This window comes from Anopheles gambiae, chromosome 2 (assembly GCF_943734735.2).
Source record: "Anopheles gambiae chromosome 2, idAnoGambNW_F1_1, whole genome shotgun sequence".
In the NCBI taxonomy this organism is placed as follows: domain Eukaryota; kingdom Metazoa; phylum Arthropoda; class Insecta; order Diptera; family Culicidae; genus Anopheles; species Anopheles gambiae.
Window position 1 is genome coordinate 5,666,941 of NC_064601.1, and position 16,672 is coordinate 5,683,612.

A 16,672-nucleotide genomic window follows, 5' to 3' on the forward strand; every position below is an offset into this window, starting at 1 on the left:
TGCATTCTGCATTAAACGTCAAAACAATCCACAAGCCGAAAGCGCTTGTTTCGTGTGAAAGAGATTGTGAAGAATTTAGTGAAATTGTGCGTAATTACTAATAGTAAACCAATCACACAGCGCATAGGGCTAGTGTACATTCGTTTTAGAGTCGTTTTAGACCGGAGTTTGTAAGGAATTAAGTTTATCAGTATCACAACAACAGCAACATGGCTGACGCAGCAGCACGACAGCTACAGTACGAGTACAAGGCGGTAAGTTGTGAAATGGGTCGTGTTATTTGGATGCTTCGTCCCAAAATGCCTACAACATCTGGATTCTCCATCGTCCGCAGAACTCAAACCTTGTGCTTCAAGCGGATGTGCGCCTCATCGAGCGTCCTCGGCGTGATGAGGCAACGGGCGAGGTAATTTCGCTCGTTGGCAAGCTCGACGGTACCCGGATGGGGGACCGGGCGCAGCGCAGCAAGCCGGAGAAAACGGAAGAGCGTAAAGCGAAGCGGCAGAAGCGCGACGAGGCCCAGTACGACTTTAACAGCATGAAAGGCGCAACGTTGCTTTCCGAAGGTATCGACGAGATGGTCGGCATCGTGTATCGGCCAAAGACGCAGGAAACGCGCCAAACGTACGAGGTGCTGCTCAGCTTCATCCAAGAAGCGATCGGCGACCAGCCGCGCGACATTTTGCGCGGTGCGGCGGATGAAATTTTGGCCGTGCTGAAGAACGATCGTATGAAGGAGCGTGAAAAGAAGCGCGAAATCGACGGTTTGCTGGGCAGTGTGGCGGATGAACGGTTCGCGCTGCTGGTGAATCTGGGCAAGAAGATTACGGACTTTGGTTCGGATGCGGCCACTGCCATCGGTGGTGCGGGACAGGCCGGTCCGGGAGGGGACGAACCGATCGATGAAACGTACGGCATTAACGTGCGGTTCGAAGAGTCGGAGGAAGAGTCGGACGAGGATAAGTATGGAGAGGTGCGCGAAGACGATGGGCAGGACGAGGGCGAGGAGGCCCGGGACGATGGTATTCTGCATGCGGAAAACCTGGGCGGCGGAGAGGATATGAACAAGAAGGAGAAAGCGCTTGATCCGCGCGACATCGATGCGCACTGGCTGCAGCGTTGCTTGCGCAAGTACTACAACGATTCAATGATGTCCCAGGCGAAAGCGCTCGAGGTGTTGAGCGTGCTGAAGGAGTCGGGCGACGATCGGGAGTGTGAGAACCAGCTGGTGCTGCTGCTGGGCTACGACTGTTTCGATTTCATCAAACAGTTGAAGAAGAACCGACAAATGATCCTGTACTGTACGATGCTGGCGCAGTCGCAGAGCGAGAGCGATCGGGCGAAGCTGCGCGATCGTATGAAGTCGGATGCGGCACTGGCGAAGATCTTGCGCCAGCTCGATACAGGCAAGCAGGAAGCGCAAGAAGCACGCGACTATGCCAACGGTGGTGGAGCGGATGGATCGGATACAAAAACTTCGCTTCGATCGCGTCGCGAGCGGGCCATGGACGAAGGCGCCATGGACGACATGGACGTACACGTGGGCGGTGCTGCCGAACGGACGGCCCCGGTAGGGGGGACCATTTTGGGCAACCGAACCGTGCTGGAGCTGGACGAGCTGGCATTCACTCAAGGCTCGCATCTGATGGCCAACAAACGCTGCCAGCTGCCGGACGGATCGTTCCGCAAGCAACGCAAGGGCTACGAAGAGGTGCACGTGCCCGCCCTTAAACCGCGCCCGTTCGACGAAGACGAGGAGCTGATCGCCATCGAGAAGCTGCCGAAGTACGTGCAGCCAGTGTTTAACGGGTTCAAGACGCTGAACCGCATACAGAGCCGGCTGTACAAGAGCGCACTGGAGAGCGACGAAAATCTGCTGCTCTGCGCACCCACCGGCGCTGGTAAGACGAACGTGGCCCTGCTCACGATGATGCGCGAGATCGGCAAGCACATCAACGACGACGGTACGATCAATGTGGACGAGTTTAAGATCATCTACATTGCTCCGATGCGATCGCTGGTGCAGGAAATGGTGGGCAACTTTGGCCGGCGGCTGGCGACGTACAATCTCACGGTGGCGGAGTTGACGGGCGACCATCAGCTGAGCCGGGAGCAGATTGCGGCGACACAGGTCATCGTGTGCACGCCGGAAAAGTGGGACATTATCACGCGCAAAGGAGGCGAGAAGACGTACACGCAGTTTGTGCGTTTGGTGATTATTGATGAAATCCATCTGCTGCACGATGAGCGTGGTCCCGTGCTGGAGGCGCTCGTCGCCCGAACGATCCGGAACATCGAAACGACGCAGGAAGATGTGCGCCTTGTCGGTCTTTCGGCCACACTGCCCAACTACCAGGATGTGTCGACGTTCTTGCGCGTTCGCCCGGAAACGGGATTGTTCTACTTTGACAACAGCTACCGACCGGTCGCCCTCGAGCAGCAGTACATCGGTGTGACGGAGAAGAAGGCACTGAAGCGGTTCCAGGTGATGAACGACATCGTGTACGAGAAGGTGATGGAGCATGCGGGCCGCAACCAGGTGCTGGTGTTTGTGCATTCGCGCAAAGAGACGGGCAAGACGGCACGCGCCATCCGCGACATGTGCCTCGAGAAGGACACGCTCGGGACGTTTCTGCGCGACGGGTCGGCCAGCATGGAGGTGTTACGGTCCGAGGCGGAGCAGGTGAAAAACCAAGAGCTGAAGGATTTGCTGCCGTACGGATTTGCGATCCATCACGCCGGCATGACGCGCGTTGACCGTACGCTGGTGGAGGATCTGTTTGCCGATCGACACATCCAGGTGCTGGTGTCGACTGCGACCCTTGCGTGGGGTGTGAATCTGCCGGCCCACACCGTCATCATCAAGGGCACCCAGGTGTACAATCCGGAGAAGGGCCGCTGGGTCGAGCTGGGCGCACTGGACGTGCTGCAGATGCTGGGTCGTGCCGGTCGGCCCCAGTACGACACGAAGGGTGAAGGTATTCTCATCACCAACCACAGCGAGCTGCAGTACTATCTCTCGCTGCTGAACCAGCAGCTGCCGATCGAATCGCAGCTCATCTCCAAGCTGCCGGACATGCTGAACGCCGAGATTGTGCTCGGTACGGTGCAGAACGTCAAGGATGCCGTCACTTGGCTCGGCTACACGTATCTCTACATCCGGATGCTGCGCCAACCGACCCTGTACGGCGTGTCGATCGATGCGGTGAAGGAGGATCCGCTGCTCGAGCAGTTCCGCGCGGATCTCATCCACACGGCAGCACTGCACCTGGAGCGCAGCGGTCTGATCAAGTACGATCGCAAGAGCGGCCACCTGCAGGTGACGGAAGTCGGTCGCATTGCGTCGCACTACTACTGCACGCACGATACGATGCTCACGTACCACCAGCTGCTGAAGCCCACGCTCAGCGAGATCGAACTGTTCCGCGTGTTCTCCCTGTCCGGGGAGTTCCGCAACATTACCGTGCGCGAGGAGGAAAAGCTCGAGCTGCAGAAGCTGATGGAGCGCGTGCCGATCCCGATCAAGGAGAGCATGGAAGAGCCGAGCGCCAAGGTGAACGTGTTGCTGCAAGCGTACATCTCGCAGCTGAAGCTGGAAGGATTCGCCCTGATGGCCGACATGGTGTACGTTACGCAGTCGGCGTCGCGGCTTTTGCGCGCCATCTTCGAAATCGTGCTGCACCGCGGCTGGGCCCAGCTGGCCGACAAGTGTCTGACGCTCTGCAAGATGATTGACCGGCGCATGTGGCAAAGCATGTCCCCGCTGCGACAGTTCCGCAAAATGCCCGAGGAGATTGTGAAGAAGATCGAGAAGAAAAACTTCCCCTGGGAACGGCTGTACGATCTGGAGGCGAACGAAATCGGCGAGCTGATCCGGGTGCCCAAGCTGGGCAAAACGATCTACCGCTACATTCACCAGTTTCCCAAGCTGGAACTCTCGACCCACATCCAGCCGATCACGCGGTCAACGCTGCGGGTCGAGCTGACCATCACGCCCGACTTCCAGTGGGACGAAAAGGTGCACGGCCAGTCGGAAGCGTTCTGGATTCTGGTGGAGGATGTCGACTCGGAGGTGATCCTGCACCATGAGTATTTCCTGCTGAAGGCAAAATACTGTACCGATGATCATCTGGTGAAGTTCTTCGTGCCGGTGTTTGAACCCTTGCCGCCGCAGTACTTCCTGCGCATAGTGTCCGATCGCTGGATCGGTGCTGAAACGCAGCTGCCCGTCTCGTTCCGGCATTTGATTCTGCCGGAGAAAAACCTCCCCCCGACGGAGCTGCTCGATCTGCAGCCGCTGCCGATCACCGCGCTGCGTGATCCCTCGTTCGAGGCACTGTACGCCGACCGGTTCCCCCAGTTTAACCCAATTCAGACGCAAGTGTTTAACGCGGTTTACAACAGCGAAGATAACGTGTTCGTTGGGGCTCCGACCGGGTCGGGCAAAACGACCATCGCGGAGTTCGCCGTGCTTCGGCTGCTCTCGCAGAATCCGGCCGGCCGCGTGGTGTATCTGGTGGCGCGCGATCCGCTGGCCGATCTTGTGTTTCACGAGTGGCATCAACGGTTCAGCCAGTCCTCGCTCGGCTGCAAGGTGGTGAAGCTGACCGGCGAAACCGGAACCGATCTGAAGCTCATCGCTAAGGGACAAATCATCGTAACGACCGCGGACAAGTGGGACGTGCTTTCGCGCCGCTGGAAGCAGCGCAAGAACGTCCAGAACGTGCAGCTGTTCATCGTGGACGAGCTGCAGCTGATCGGTGGTGAGGACGGCCCGGTACTCGAAGTCGCTTGCTCCCGTATGCGCTACATTTCATCGCAAACCGAACAACCGATACGTATCATCGCATTGTCTGCCTCGCTGGCCGATGCGCGCGATATCGCACAATGGTTGGGCTGTGGTACGAACGCCACATTTAACTTCCATCCCTCCGTTCGTCCCATTCCGCTGGAGCTGCACGTGCAAGGGCTGAACATAACGCACAATGCGTCGCGTGTTGCCGCCATGTCGAAGCCGGTGTACAATGCGATCACCAAGTTCAGCCCGCACAAGCCCGTGATCGTGTTCGTGACGTCGCGCAAGCTGGCCCGGCTAACGGCGATCGATGTGCTGACGTACTGTGCGGCAGAGCTGCAGCCCAATCGATTCTTCCACGCCGAGGAGGAAGACATCAAACCATTCCTGGACCGCATGACGGACAAAACGCTGAAGGAAACGCTCTCCCAAGGTGTGGCGTACATGCACGAGGGGCTGACGGCGGCCGACCAGCGCATAGTGGAGCAGCTGTTCGACTCGGGCGCGGTACAGATCGCCATCTGCACGCGCGATCTCTGCTGGGCGCTGAACATTAGCGCCCATCTGGTGATTATTATGGACACGCAGTTCTACAACGGCCGCAACCATACGTACGATGACTACCCGATTACCGATGTGCTGCAAATGATCGGTCGTGCCAATCGACCGCTGGAAGATGACGACGCGAAGGCAGTGCTGATGTGTCAAAGCTCGAAGAAGGATTTCTACAAGAAGTTCCTCAACGAACCGCTGCCGGTGGAGAGCCATCTCGATCACCGGCTGCACGATCACTTCAATGCGGAGATCGTGACGAAGACGATCGAAAACAAGCAGGACGCCGTCGACTACCTCACGTGGACGTTCCTGTACCGGCGCTTGACACAGAATCCCAACTACTACAACCTGCAGGGCGTTACCCACCGGCACCTCTCCGATCACCTGTCGGAGCTGGTCGAATCGACACTCTCCGATCTGGAGCAATCGAAGTGTATCGGTGTGGAGGATGAGATGGACGCACTGCCGCTCAATCTGGGCATGATTGCGGCGTACTACTACATCAACTACACGACGATTGAGCTGTTCAGTCTGTCGCTGAACAGCAAGACCAAGATCCGAGGTTTGCTTGAAATCATTTCCTCCGCCGCCGAGTACGAGGATCTGATCGTGCGCCATCACGAGGATAACATACTGCGCAGCCTGGCGGGACGGTTGCCGAACAAGCTGACCGGCCCGAACGGAACCGCCCCCAAGTACAATGATCCACACATCAAGACGAACTTGCTGCTGCAGGCCCACCTCTCCCGTCTGCAGCTCGGTGCCGAGCTGCAGGGCGACACGGAGCAAATCCTCGGCAAAGCCATCCGCCTGGTACAGGCGTGCGTCGACGTACTGTCGTCCAACGGGTGGCTATCGCCCGCCGTCGCTGCGATGGAACTGGCCCAGATGGTAACGCAGGCAATGTGGAGCAAAGATTCGTACCTGAAGCAGCTGCCCCACTTCACCACGGACATCATCAAGCGCTGCCAGGAGAAGGGCATCGAGACGGTGTTCGACATCATGGAGCTGGACGATGACGACCGGACCCGGTTGCTCCAGATGACCGATCAGCAGATGTCGGACGTGGCACGGTTCTGCAACCGCTATCCGAACATTGAGCTCACCTTCTCGGTGCTTGACAAGGATCGCATTCATTCTGGATCGTCCGTCGATGTGGAGGTGGCATTGGAGCGCGAGGATGACGTGACGGGTCCTGTGATTGCTCCGTTCTTCCCCCAGGTAAGCGCTGAGCTATTTATAACGATCGTAGAGGTTGTAAATCGATCGAATATGTTTTTCAAGCGATAAGAACGCTTGCTGCTTGTTTTGTTCCAATGGCTCAGTGAGCGTTTAATGGCAAAATCAAGCTGCAGGAATGAGCAGCCAATCGATCAAATGGGGTAATCTGTACTACTTGATCTTTAAACAGGATGTTCCTGGGAATTGTGTAGCTTGTGCGAGAAGTGTATTGATAGATCGACAATTCGATTGTTGATGATGAGAGTGCAATAGATTGTAAAGATTGGAACCGGAACTTTGGCACGATGTCCAAGGTTTCGGTAATGCCTCATGAACTTCATGAAATGTTTGAACTGTATAACCTTTGATGCATAGCTTAGAGATTGAATGGAGACTTCTGCGTAAAGATCAAAATTTGCATCTCAGCCATTTGACACACACGTTGTTTATAGGTTTAGTGGTGCAGTCATGAAAACTGATCCCACTTCCTACGTCCTGCGCTTCGTAGTTGCAGTAATCGGAGCTGTAATAGGATCGAAAACAAAACTCGAATAGTATAGTGTGGGTATAGAAGCAATGCGAACGAGCAGAGCAGAGGCGCCCAATAAATCAGCCCAGAAGATTAAATAGCACTCTGCTGGCGGCATCCAATAATCGATCATTATTAATCGCCCCTATGCGCGCGCGCCCAGCTCTGATCTGATTACCTTACCGAGGGACTATGGGGGAGGGCGTATTGCTTTTGGTTTCGGTTGACGGTTCGTTCCTTGACCACACAGATCACACAAGAAACCACAAATCAATCCAAACCGAACCCTCCACCGAACAAGTTCTCATCATGAATGGACTTGGAAGAAGTAGTTAGCCTCAGATCTTGACCTTTTATGCTGTTAATGTGAACATGATGAATGAAGCAAAAACAAAACAACAACACTTTGCTGTTCATTACTCTTCTCTCTGCATTTGGGGCCGTTTTGCAAATCCTTTAATCTATGACAGCTTTCTTCTTAATTACTTCAACCTCAGTGGGGGGTATTATGTTACATATTTTGTTTACACCTTTCTCTTTCTTTCTCTCTCTCTCTCTCTCCTCTCAATAGAAACGCGAGGAAGGCTGGTGGGTCGTTATCGGTGATCCGAAAACGAACTCGCTCCTGTCCATCAAACGGCTCACGCTGCAACAGAAGGCAAAGGTGAAGCTGAACTTTGTCGCGCCGAGTCCGGGCCACCACGAGTACACGCTCTACTACATGAGCGATTCGTATCTGGGCTGCGATCAGGAGTACAAATTTTCCATCAACGTAGGCGATTTCCAGTCGGAGAGCGAAAGCGAATCGGACTAAGGGCGTTATGTTGTGCTGTGCAGAGGGAGCAGCAGTGGATCATCATTACAGTACAGTACACAACCGTTTCGGGGTTTGTATTATCGGTGCATACATTTGAATGGTCGTATAGTTTTAAAACAAAAGTGCGTGTGTGTTTCCCTTTTACCTTAAACCACTGAAAAAGCTATGTATTTCTTACAAGACAGCATACATAAATAGAACATCTAAACTATCCGTAGATTTGAAAACAAAAAAGGTAAATCTTTCGACTCCGAAACAAATGTCCCCAATATCCTTCGTGCCCAAATGAATACACACATTGTCCATCTTCTTCAGTATGCCCTTTCCCCTTCTCCTCCCATCCCATGGACACTGGTCGTGTCGGTCCTTCCGGTTTTTCTTTACCTGTTCCGCTTCCGACTCAAATTTCAAGGCATCAATTCTCCTGCAGCGCGAAACCTTATCCCAAAACGTGTCTAATATTTCTTTACGGTCTGCGCGTGTGCGTGCGATTCCACGAAAAAGCGTAAAACAGTCGTACGGTGTACATGTACATTACCCCAACTTGGTAGACGCCTCCCTCCCACCGATGGGTAGAGATAGAGGCGCAGAATACCAACTAATCGATCGAATTACAAGTGAAGAACAATGGACCAAAAGGCCGTCCTTTTGAAAATTAGTGCCGAAATACGAATCGCTCGCGGCCGTTGCGCGTTCGAAAAGCGCGCCCAGCGTGGGAGGTTGAAGGGCGGCGGGGAGGTTCGGTATCGATTTCGGAACGATGTATCGTGTGCCCGTCCACTAGTGGCTAGAGGTGTTGTAATTTTCGGCTTTTCAGATTGGTGTGTGTGTCGATCGGATCGGGTAAGGGAGGATACCAAGTGTGTGATCGTCTTCTCCGACACACCCCACGCGTGTTGGAGGTGTGTTCGCGCTGTGCTGCTTCCTCATCCGCTTACAGTTCCGGCCCGGAATGGTGTCACGTGTGTGTGCACGCGCGTGTGCATGTGTGTGATCTTTTGTTTCCGCACGCTTGCGGATAAAATTCAATGTTTTGCAAAACACCGAATGTAAACCGAACTCTCCTCCAACTCGTGCTGTGGCCACGAGCATCGTGTTGCATATCACGCCTTCAATGAGCAGTGAGAGGGAAGGTAGGTGTAAAAGGTAAATGTGGGCAATTGTGCATCTGCTGCATGGTATATTAGATCCAGGGTAACAAGTGTTTCTTTCAATGCACCAACATGCTGAACGTGCTCATCTTTACCTCGGCGCCATCATCTCTCAAGGTAGAATAGATTGATAACACGTAAATAGGGGGGAGTGCCGAGGCGCTTCAGAATCGCCCTGTTTGCGATCGAGTGGGTGAAACTTTCCGTGAAATCCTTGTTTGACAGCTCGCCAGGCACATGCGGGCGCCGGGATCGAACCGCAATCGTTCGCTAATTGCTTTCTGGAGTGAAAGAAAACACACGATCGAGCAGTGTAGACACACCACGATGATGATGTCGGTACAAGATGTTCCAACAAGATCGAGCTGTTCGATAGAGAATGTTTATTGCTTAGTGATTGTCTAACAAAAAAAAAACAACCGTTTAATTTACTACAGTCAACAAGGCCGGGAAATCAAATCGATCGATCATTCATACACCCAACATTGTTCATTTGTGACCAGCAGATATTTTTAAAACACCCAGAGAAGACACCGAAAAGTGAAAGAGCCCTTAACCTAACGCTTAACTATTTGAATCAAACCCTCAACCCTCCCCCAGCACACAAACACACTAGCGATGAATGTGAATGAGTCCCAAAAAAACCGGTTCAATAGTCCCGATTCCCTTTCCCCCACAAAGACGGTGGTATGCATTTGTTCGCCTCTTCAAACGGGCTGTGTATCTTGGAAGGGCTACAAGCGGCTTAACGCCCTTTTTAATAGTTCCCCTTAACCGTTGTCACCACTTGATTGATGGTGGTATGGTAATCTGCCTTCCCCCTCCCCGAAAAAGGGCATACATACCGCTAAACGTAAAGCTGAAGAGCAGTGTCTTTTGATGTGGGGGGGGGGGGAACAAAAGAGCTTTCCAAGGAGCCGTTTCGAGGGCTTTGTAGCACTTTCCTCTCAGGAATAGAACTGAGCAAACACAACTTCTCTTTATTGTGTTCTTAAAAACTAAAAAGCGTTTTTAGAGGCGCCAGCCACACTTTTGGGTGCTTTATCTCGAGAGTACCTTTTTTTAATATCGCTTCCCTGGGAAGAAAGGAATTAACGATCTTATTTGAATAGAGGAGAAACCTTCGCCAGCTATACGGTGTAGCTAACGGGCCACTTTCTCCTGTCGTCGACAAAGTTTGGACTCCACATTTCCGGTTAGTGTTTACAAAATGCATTTGCATTCGCGACGCTTTAACACCACCCTCAACCCTGTGCATCGAGCCTCCGTTGCATGCGGCCACGGGATGACATCTGTCGCCATTAAGCGCGCTGATTAACCAACAGACAGCAGAGGCACCAAACGATGCACTACGGACTCTGGGGGGAGATGACGAGCTAACAAACATAGCAAGTACCACAGCCGCCATCCTCGCCTCCTCACATCTCCAGCCAGTCAAGCCAGCAGCGAACGGACAGGCAATCCAGTACTGCCCACCCGGCGTGGCATGCGCTAGCTGCATGATTTGTTTATTTTCGGAACAACCGGCCAGTCTCGCGCACGTTGGTGGTGGTGGTGGCTTTTTCTCTATCGCTAGCACACTATCACGAACTCGGATGGCTCGAACCCTGCGCGGCCGACCGGGAATCTCCAACACACCGCCCGCTGCCCAGCTCCATCTCTCTCTCTCTCAACCCTCCACAGGGCGGGGTTGGAAAGGCACACAGACGAAAAAAGGAAGCTAAAAATAAAGACTTATGAATTATGAATGCTTCCCGAATGACACATCCACAGCCGATGGTTTGTATCTCTCGTGCTCGGAATGTAATTATGCTGGGCATTTGGGTAGCCAAGGCATGCCGACATTGGAAGTCAACTTTCGATCGATGATCGAGACGGGCAATGAATGTACCATGAAAAGGCTTACGATCACCTAAAGCTATTGTTAAAGCATCTTCTTACCACTACTAATCAAATTTGGGGCAAAAATGCGTGCCAACTTCACCACTACAGAGAGATGAGATGATCGATGACAGATCCTTGCAGCTCCAAACGGAACAGGGGTTCAGTTAGTGCAAAGAAAGTGTCCCGCAGTGTTCGGCTCTTGCCGATGCACGATCACTTTGGGAGGAAATTGAGCTGTGTTTCTGTTTCTTTTAACGTGTTATTTAATCCTTTTTGTTAGACTGTCTTCTTTTTTTTACTGTAACTCTCTGTTTTGTGATCGCGGGTTTTATGTGATATGTTCTGCCCGAGGGCTCCCGCAATGCATCAAATGCATCCCTACACATTGTGATAATGGTATAAAGGTGTGTATCGTGTATCTGTTTTCGGGTGCAACAAATCGAACACAGTGAATGATCGTGAATGATCTTTGCTATGGTGATCTACGAAGAGAAGCTGCTCTTGTAGTGCCATTTCACTGTACATTTACTTTACCTGATTCGAGTTCGGGGTCATCACCGCAATAAACAGACGTGGATAACACACGCATATGAACCATTTTGTTTCTAGACAACTCGTCGCTTCGCAGGTTTGAACGTGTAGTAATGCCATGCGTGTTTCGATGTGTTATCAATAGGGCAGAGCGCTCTCACGTAACCTAACGCAGCTGACGTAGTGTGCCCATCGCTGCGAACACAGTGTCACATATAGGTGTGTGAATCACGGGTCACACACTGCTTGTATGGGTTTGTGAGGTGTTTGAAATCGCGCTTGAAGTGGTTTTAATTAGCCCAATGCCGGAAATGACTACCTCTACGAATGGTAGATAAATCGAACGAAGCTGTCGTGGTGTTGGGTATCCCTCAAGCCCACAGAGCACGTGCGTTACTTTAAATTAGCACGCGGAACACACCCCCTCGATCGATCGGACGAAAGCAGCCCGTGTGCATCTCTCGTACGATCGCCTTCGTCGACGGTATGGCTCGAAATTCGGTTGGGCGGAGGTGTTTGCGTCCAACAATAGACTCAAAACAACCATTATGCGAGATCGATGCACAGGTAAATCACAAATTTAGCCCACACTGCTGTTGACACTGTGCTGTGTACCTTGCCAGAGCTTGACGTTTGGGCTATTTAAAGGACACGCCCAAGTTCACTATTGCACACCTGTACACGCTGGCAAGGTATTGGCGCGCGTGTCTTACCATCCATCCTTTGCCGCGCATCCTTTTGCCAGCAGCAGCAGTACCAGAGAAAATCAAACAAAAACAAAACCAGCTGAGACGATGTCACGATGTGACCTGGTGGGCTTACATCAGGACGGTACGGTGGTCCCGTAATGGGAAAAGGGACGGCCCTGATCGTTCGCAGAGCGCGGCGACGGCAAAGGGCGCGATAATGAACAGGCAGGGCTCAGGCACTCTTTACTCCCTCTTTCGTCATAATAACCGTTGTCTACCGATAATGGCCAATGCTATTTTCACAAACCTCAGCCTCTGCCGCCGCCACCACCGCTGCACCGCTCGGTGGCAAAAGGGCATAAAATGCAGTGTCGCGCCCGGTTTAAGCGGCACTGATAAGCGGCCGCACTTGGCCAGATGCACGATAAGCATCACTCTTTTCCTCTCTCTCGCTAACTATCTCTTTCTTTCTTTCGCTTTCTCTCTCTCTCTCTCTCTCTCTCTCTCTCTCTCTCTCTCTCTCTCTCTCTCTCTCTCTGACCTTTGTTGATCGCATTCGTGTTGGATTTTTCGCGATTGGACAGCACTTTCACGCCACGAGTATGCCGGCTGCTGCTGATCCTTAAATTTAAACTACAACCTAAATCCTTCTGCTTAAACGTGCGCCAATGTTGGTGCGGATCTTGGCGCAGAATTCGCTTATCTAAGCGCAAGATAAATCATGATGACATTGTGGGCGATGCACACACAGAGTCTTACTATCAGCTATGCACCGCAGTACTGTATGCAGTTTCGCCGAGAGTATAGAAGAGAGCGGTGAGAACATAAATGCTGCTCTCATGTGAAGGAGGTATGAAAAAAGCCATGTTTTAGGGGTCACTTTCAAAGAATATTACACAAAATTAATAATTAATTTCCAGAAGTTGTAGAAGAACAATAAAAAAAGGATTTTATAGAATAAATCTACAACTGCAGTTGCAGAGATTATCGAGAAGCATTCAAACACACGAAACGGAACCCTACAAATGTCTACGCGTTTGTCAGACTGTTGGCCGTTTCTACTCACTGATTCTCGTGGACGCTCACCTTTAGCGGGAGCGGACAAGTAGGCAACGACGCAGAGAACGAGAGAGCCACCCCTATCGCGCTCAGTTGGAAACGCTGTGCTGTATGCGATCGACAACGACCGCGGGCCTTGTGCGCCATGAATAAAGGTAGTACCATTTAATTCCTTCGCTCGGCGCACCGAGGCATGAGTCTTCGATAAACGGTCGAAGCAAATGGACGTAGCTCGCTCTTCCCGCAACCATCACACGGCACCAAACACGACAACAGCAACTCGGAGCGCTGCTCCTGCTGCTGCTACTGCTATATTACACACTCCCGGTCGTCTCAGCCTTTAGAGTTTGTGGCCTCTATCCCTGCAACGTGGTTACGGCGGAACAACATGAGCAACAGTGTCGTGGCACAATTGCTCGCTAAGAAGGCGTCCTGAAGCAGCTACATCTGTGCCGTCCATTTCCTTCTAAAGTGTGTTTTGTGAAACCGTCTGTGAAGGATCTGCTCCGTACATCCTTCCTTTACACAAATAAAAAAAAACGGGATGATACGATGGTGGTAAAAGCGTGTGTAAGAAGTGAGCGTCCATTGTAAGAAGAAAAGGTCGGAAGTCACCGCAGGGTGTGTTCCGAAGGGCTCAACAGCTGATTGTGCAAAGGGAAGAAGGAACGGTGAAGGTGTTTGTGCAAGGATCCGTTTATTCCTCGTACAGAAAAAGAAAGCACGCAGAGGAACAGTGGGTGAAACAAATCACGGCACGCCAATGAAAGTGAATCGCGGCAACTTGTTCCCGACCGATCCGTTCTAGCTCTCCTTTAAAGTGCGTGACGTCGGCTGGTTGTCCGCGTGTTTGTGTGTGTGTGACGTGGCTTGCCTAAATTCCGTTATTTCTACTCCCACCGAAAAATCACTCAGCCGGGACACACAGCTGACTGACCATCGCCGGTGAACTTCAGCTAAAAATAAACCAGTGCTTTCCCCCCTTCCCCACCATCGATTTGGTTGGCAACAGAGCAGTGCGTTTGTGCGATCGCAGCTTCAGTGCCAGTTTCGGGCGAGTGTGTCGTCGCCTGTTGTTCAACGGTTTTCCTAACTTGCGTGTTTCGATGCATCCATCGTTCCGGCTAGCCGCGTTCCTTCCACGGGACAAGGCCCGAAAGAGCAAGTGAGCCCGACAGTGTAAGTGTCCGCGCCTGTGCGTGTGTGCGTGTCTGTTTGCGTATGAAAGTGTGTGCATAGTTTCGGGGTGTTTCACGCCGCCTGCTAGATTGTTAGGCGTTGTGTTAGGCAAGTGTCTGTCTGCATTGCTGAACGATTTCTGGCGTGAAGAAGTGCCCACTTTAAGTGAGTTTACCCGTGTGAGCTGACTTCTCAACGCGCAAAAGGCAAGGAAGCAGCAAACCCCGGCCCTTCTAGTTAGCCTGTGCCACGGTAAGTACTAGTAATAGTTTTAACACCGAAGAGAAAACGCATTCTAACATAAGTAAAACCTCGGTTTCTAGAACGAACCTAACACACTTTAAACATTGATTTGCCTGTACAAACACACGTTCAACCTCCAAGCTGGCGTTCCAGTTAAGCTGCCCACTTTCCCCACCCCTGTTCAAAAGGAGAAGCCAGACCGAACACTAATCCAATTCGTCCCTTTCAATTGGGCCACCACACCGGGGGGTATGCACCAGTCAATGACATCGTCGTGGGCCTAGGGGTCGATGCAATTTATGCTTTCACCACGCACACACACACCACACACCTACGCCAATGCTCATCGCGAGAAAACATGGCTTCGCCAAGACGCCTACGGACGATTAAAGGGGACACCGAAAACCGAACACTCGGGACAGGCTTTACAGAATATATGTGTGCTGGGCAGTTGAATTATGAATGAATGGTGGTACGCGTTTAATGCGCCGCGGAAAGAAAGGGCATCCGAGTGTGTTTGGTGAGCGTCTCTATACGCCTGGCGGCTACAATGTTGCATCGGTACGCGTTGCCATGTGTGCTACAAAAAAAGGCCTCAGGAGGGTCGATGATTATGTTGCGATGCGTAGTAGGCATGGTGGTGGAGGAGGGGCGCTAGTACCTGCAGGCTGCAGCGCATATTTATTGATCGCGGCCCGCACCCGCCTAGTAAAACGATCGCGATCTCGATCCCTGGGCACAACATTGGGCCGGGAAGTGGAACAATCTGCAATTTTGCCCTCTCTTGGCCATGGGGATGGGGGGGGGGGGGGGGGAGGTGAGATAAATGAATGGCGATAAATTGGCACCATTTTCACGGACATTTGTTAAAACCTCCGCACGAACGTCCCTGGGTACGAATCCGCCTCCCACAGGAACATTACATTAAACGTACCATTTTGCCCAACGGGGCACCATGATTTACACATTCTGACCCCTCTTATCAGTTGTGCAATTATTTATTGGAATACTCCCACTTTTTTCCCTCCCACCATCGCTCTGTGTGTGTGTGTGTTTTCGCTTCTTCTTCGCTTTCTTGTGATATGAGGCTCCTCTGCTACGGAACAGGGAAATTGTAAACAATCAATAAAAAGCCTCATCACAAAACCGTTAATTCTAATTGCCTGCCCGAACCTGATAACATGGCGTGTTACGGCGTGCCTTATTATTATAGGTGGGCACGAGGTGTGAGAAGATTTGTCGAATTCTCGATTGAAGACGATCCTTCCGCGGGGGCCCACGTCTACCAACGCTCCCGAAAGGTCATCGGAGGCGTAGTGTGGGGGCAACATTGATGCAGCCAAAGGGCCTGACGCGCCACCTTCTCGTACATGCTCGACTGTTAAACACAAAACGCAAACAAGCGCGCGCACAAACACACCCCACCCGTAAAAAGAAAACAAACGCGAACGAAAACTTATCAAACACACACAGAGAGAGGTGAAGACAGCACAAGATTAAGAAAACAGTAAACAGCAAACAGGCGGCAGAAAGGTCACCACCATCACCGGTACAAACACTATTCCCCTGCGGGGTGGTGTGGTCGGGCCGGGCCGGACCGGAGCCACTCTTGTATCATTCAGTGGCCGAGTGATTCACAGCGTGAGTGCCGTGTGTCGTTGGCGTATTTTTGGAAACAGGGAAATTGTAGTAACTCCGATTAGACGCCAGCTCGTTTCACGATTGGCAACTGGGTGTGCTTCAAACTCGGCTTTTACTACGGACGCCACGAATTGCCGAAAGAAATCGCGCAAACCTACACGCACCTTATCACTTTCGATTGCCAGTATCACACGACACAGGCGCAGGGTGATGGTGGTCTGGTGGCCGGGAGTGCAAGCAGAGCTTGTTAACGAATTCTAGCCGTATGTCAAATTTCACCTCAGTGTAGGGCAGTATACTTGTGCTCCTCTTATCTAATCGAAGCAGGCTGAGCAGTAATGCAAAAGTAATTTTGGTGAGTTTGTTTTTTTCTTCGCT

At 52.0% G+C, this 16,672-nt stretch overlaps 2 protein-coding genes across 6 annotated transcripts in view; both read left to right on the forward strand.

Annotated features, from left to right (window-relative positions):
• LOC1281659 (U5 small nuclear ribonucleoprotein 200 kDa helicase) lies at positions 1–14,198 on the forward strand. 4 transcript variants are annotated; one of them, XM_061641933.1, is made up of 5 exons: positions 1–254; positions 335–6,571; positions 7,672–11,356; positions 12,757–13,022; positions 13,093–14,198. In XM_061641933.1, exons 1-3 carry the CDS (start codon positions 210–212, stop codon positions 7,912–7,914), a joined length of 6,525 nt encoding a protein of 2,174 aa, XP_061497917.1. In that variant the 5' UTR covers positions 1–209; the 3' UTR covers positions 7,915–11,356; positions 12,757–13,022; positions 13,093–14,198. The 4 variants fall into 4 exon arrangements, with proteins under 4 accessions (XP_061497917.1, XP_061497918.1, XP_061497919.1 ...); XM_061641934.1 differs by lacking the exon at positions 12,757–13,022; XM_061641935.1 differs by lacking the exon at positions 12,757–13,022 and having other exon boundaries at positions 13,148–14,198.
• The window catches only part of LOC1281658 (uncharacterized), a 23,342-nt gene continuing 17,890 nt past the window's right edge, over positions 11,221–16,672 (forward strand). Inside the window, exon 1 of one of the 2 annotated variants that reach the window (XM_061641941.1) lies at positions 11,221–11,356. The gene's annotated coding sequence lies outside the window, so the exon portion shown is untranslated. Of the gene's footprint in view, positions 11,357–16,198; positions 16,650–16,672 lie in introns of those variants that run through there. The other variant, XM_061641942.1, reaches the window with a different exon arrangement.